The 4280-nt window shown below is 28.1% G+C and overlaps 1 protein-coding gene across 1 annotated transcript; it reads right to left on the bottom strand.

Annotated features, from left to right (window-relative positions):
- Window positions 1–1948: 1948 nt before the first annotated feature.
- LOC146723616 (dynein light chain roadblock-type 2-like) lies at window positions 1949–3772 on the bottom strand. Its single transcript, XM_085481560.1, has 4 exons — window positions 3295–3772; window positions 2761–2916; window positions 2299–2633; window positions 1949–2225 (listed from the first exon to the last, which is right to left on the bottom strand). The coding sequence occupies exons 3-4, from the start codon at window positions 2354–2356 to the stop codon at window positions 2014–2016; spliced, it is 270 nt and encodes an 89-aa protein (XP_085337686.1). The 5' UTR covers window positions 2357–2633; window positions 2761–2916; window positions 3295–3772; the 3' UTR covers window positions 1949–2013.
- Between the last annotated feature and the right edge of the window lie 508 nt (window positions 3773–4280).

Here is a 4280-nt window from a genome sequence, read left to right on the forward strand (position 1 = left end):
GTGGCAAGGATTTTATTGCTCAGTGTCATTGCAAGCATCTGGCCTGTATATACCATAATATATTGTGTAATACATTGGCTAAGTATGACAATATGGATTTTGATAGATTCCCATGGAATATTGGAATTTTGTCGGACTTGCAGTCATCCACCACATATGCAGCCTACAATTAAAGAACGCATTTATTCCATATTATTTGCTTCCGTTATTGGCATAGTGCACATTTTTATATATCTCAATGCTGTAGATAGCAAAACATTTTGAAAACATCTATCTTTCTATGTTATCTGCTTTTTTGAAAATATTGCAGCAAATTTATTATGGCAATATGCTTGTCCTCCTGCAGTTAAAGAGGCTTAGTACTTTAATATAATCTTTATTATTTGTATCATTTCCTTTTTCTTGGGAATTACAGCAATGCTTTTGTACTATATTGTCTTGCATCCCTCAAAAAGACAACATACTTCAAACGCACCAGTTCAAGCAATGTAACTTTGATATTTATTTACTTTAAAAAATGAGAGATAAATTATACAATATGCAATTAACCTTATCTTATGACTTTTATAAATCTTATGATAAAATCTAACTCTCTCTTAATCTTTATTATGAAAAGAATCTCGATATTATATGAAATAATTTCATTGTATAGTTTAACTTTCAAAAATTTTGCAAAATAAAATAACTCACATTGTATTTCTACCATATATATAAAAAAAAGATAGGTAAATATAAATAAATAAATATATATTTATGATATACAATAAATAAATATATATTTATATTTATATATATATATATATATATATATATATAAAATGTTGGATTTTTATTATATATATATAATTTCAAAAAATCTTTTTTATATGCTATTGAATTTTAATACATACAATTTTGATTATATGTATTTTAATTGATTATATTTATAAGTATTTTTATATTATCTTAAAAAGACTGCATAGAATTATTTGTGCGACACTCTTATATGTATGTATAATTAATAGGGACCAACTACACATTTTTTTTTCCACTGAATAAAAACAATCTCAATATTAAAATTAAATTATAAAAAAGATACTGTGATATTTTATTGATGAGAAATGTACATTTATAATTGTATTAAATACAAAAATAAACATGCCATGAATTACTATATATACATATTTTCATAATTATCAAACTTAAAAATATAATATTGTTACCAAAGAAGAAAGCACTATTTAAAAACTCTAAAAGTTCATAATTTGTTAAATTAGTAATTAAATACTGCATTTTGTATAATTTTTAAGCTTTATTCTTTTATTTTTCTTTATTTAATTGAATAGATATTAACATCCACAATGTAGCATACAGATTAAGGGTGCGTTCCGTTATGCACTGCAAGTACTGACAGTACTACCAATAGCGTTCCGATATAGATAGCAGTGCACTGCGAAAGTACTATCATGAGTATATGACGTCATTAATTTTGACGTTATTTCCTGTTGCGATTACTGCAACCGGCGAGGTAAAGCACTCGCAGTAATCAAGATGGCTACCTCCATGTGTACGATGGAACTAACTTTTAAATTCCATATCTGAATATAATGATACAATATTTTTAACGTAATTTTTACATTTTATTCTAGGTATTTTAATTTGTCGTCTCATTTCATTTATTAATTCCATTTCCAAATCGCTTTCACTTGATGACTCACTCGAATCATATATATTCTCGATTAAATTATATGTAATTAATGCAATAATGGTATTATCCATTTCACCAATTTTTCACTCGATGATTATTAGCGAAAAAGGTTAGTTAAAAGTCTGCTGAAAGCGTACTGTAGTGCGTTCCGTTTTACTATTTTGCAGTAGCTTCAAAGTGTACAAAATTAAAAAGGAACGCTGTCAACAGTACACTTGCATGACGTCATAGTGCCAGTACTTGCAGTGCATAACGGAACGCACCCTAAATTAACAACCAAAGAAATAAATCTTAACTTTGAAATATATTTTTGTTTCTTTTAAATATCAATCAACTGGATTTTGTACTACTATTAATATGAATTCTTTATCTGGTGCCATCATAATTTTATGTTTTTTGCTACGTATGCGCAAGAAAGTTAAATCATTTGTTGGATTCAAGTCACGTACGACAGAACGAGCTTTATCTGACAATTGACTTATCAAACCTGCGTATTGAACTGTTGTCGTATTATCTAATGTTGACTTTATAGGAATACCTAAAACAGATATAATTTTATAAATTTTTGTTTACAACTACAAGTAAATCATGTCAATGATCTCATGTAATACCTTCTGCATTCACCACTATTGTTCCAACTACCCTTTTATGAGACTGAATTTGTTTCATAGTTTCTTCAACCTCTTATAAATTATTTCATCGAAATTTATTAATAAAATTTTTATTTTAAATATTCCAATAACGGAAGCAAATCATATGGAATAAATGCGTTCTTTAATTGTAGGCTGCATATGTGGTGGATGACTGTAAGTCCGACAAAATTCCAATATTCCATGGGAATCTATCAAAATCTATATTGTCATACTTAGCCAATGTATTACACAATATATTATGGTATATACAGGCCAGATGCTTGCAATGACACTGAGCAATAAGATCCTTGCCACTACAATCACAATGATAAAAATGATTAAATAAATTTAAAATAAATTTTAAAAAATATATTATTTTGATACAAAGTGTGTGATGAATAATATTTAATTTTGTATATTAATTATTGGATATATATGTACCTGCAATAAGAAAATGCCAGAAAAATTGTAAAATAGTTCCTATAGCACTGATATTAGATTTATCTTGTTAAGCTAATCGAATGCTGCGATGATAACTAGCCATTGCCCAACCCATGCTCACAAGTGAGCTGATAATGCTACCTGCTTGATGTACAACTGAAAAAAATATAGAAGCTAATTAAGAAAATTATTAAAAATATATGCATACTCATACATAGGCATTTATATAATTGAAATATTATTGAAATAATAGCAAAATATCTGATTTTGTATCACAGACTGTAAACTTGCACATAAATTATTATGACAATAAATTTGCAAATAATAACATTAAAATTGAATGTAAAAATTGAAATTGAAAATATCTAACCCCGCACGCTGTCAATATAGCGGAGGGCAACTATTATTAAAAATATATGCATACTCATACATAGGCATTTATATAATTGAAATATTATTGAAATATTATGACCATAAATTTGCAAATAATAACATTAAAATTGAATGTAAAAATTGAAATTGAAAATATCTAACCCCGCACGTTGATTGATTGAAAATATCTAACCCCGCACGCTGTCAATATAGCGGAGGGCAACTATCGCCGTCTGTTGTAAAACGTGCGAGATGGACATTTCCAATACATGCATCTATTTATGTGTTGTGTACGTGTGATATATGTGTGCGCATGTGTTGTATACGTGTGAATACGTGTAGCACGATACTACTATGTTTGCGTGGTCGATGATGACAATGATGACGGGGACGTTTCTTAAAAGAAATTTTTCATATTTCGACTTTGCAATTATATATCTCTGCTTACAAATCACGTAGAGCAGAAATAAAGACACTTTTATTATATAATTCAAACTCAATCTATCGATTAAGTCTAGTATAAACTCGATTGCTTCAGCCGTTATTGAGAATTCGAAATATTATAAAGACTCAAATGTCCGACTCGCGTTAAGATACACGGTGTCTCGGCTACGCCCTTAACTGGTCGCGAGACACTACCGTGTCTCTTGATACGATTTAAAAAGATAATTTCTCCTCTTTTATCACCAGTCAGAATTTCACATTTTAACAAATTATTTCCTAATTCTAAAATTAATAATTTTGTTCTATTACACAAACCTTCGCTGATATTCAGATTTCTAATCAACATGATAATTGTATATTTTCTTAATCGGAGTTCATAAGGTGGAAGATTTGTTGGATTTAAAGTATTTAAATATTCTGTTAAAATAGCTTCATTAATATCATTATTATCATTAGTAGTTTCAGTAGTATCTATACTTGTGTATACTCTTTCTGTTGATTCATCAAGTAAATTTACAACTTGTTTGTTTAATTCATCCACATCAACATTTCTTGCAGAAAGTATAACACGTTTTGCTGCAAGTCTATACTGATTGTGTTTGATTATTTCTTCGTATGTATCTTTCGTTATATTTGCATTTAAATTTGCTACACATCTTAATGGAATTTCAATATTATTAGACTGATCATTTAGAGAACCATTA

The sequence above is a fragment of the Nylanderia fulva genome, unplaced genomic scaffold (genome assembly GCF_048542155.1).
Source record: "Nylanderia fulva isolate GAGA-0341 unplaced genomic scaffold, ASM4854215v1 Scaffold1808, whole genome shotgun sequence".
In the NCBI taxonomy this organism is placed as follows: Eukaryota; Metazoa; Arthropoda; class Insecta; order Hymenoptera; family Formicidae; genus Nylanderia; species Nylanderia fulva.

What these genes read in the sequence shown, in the direction of transcription:
- LOC146723616 (XM_085481560.1), bottom strand. Translation starts at nt 2,356, where the DNA reads ATGAAACAAATTCAGTCTCATAAAAGGGTAGTTGGAACAATAGTGGTG. An exon ending in AATAGTGGTGAATGCAGAAG is followed by an intron (nt 2,226 to 2,298) that starts GTATTACATGAG and finishes TATCTGTTTTAG; the next exon opens with GTATTCCTATAAAGTCAACA.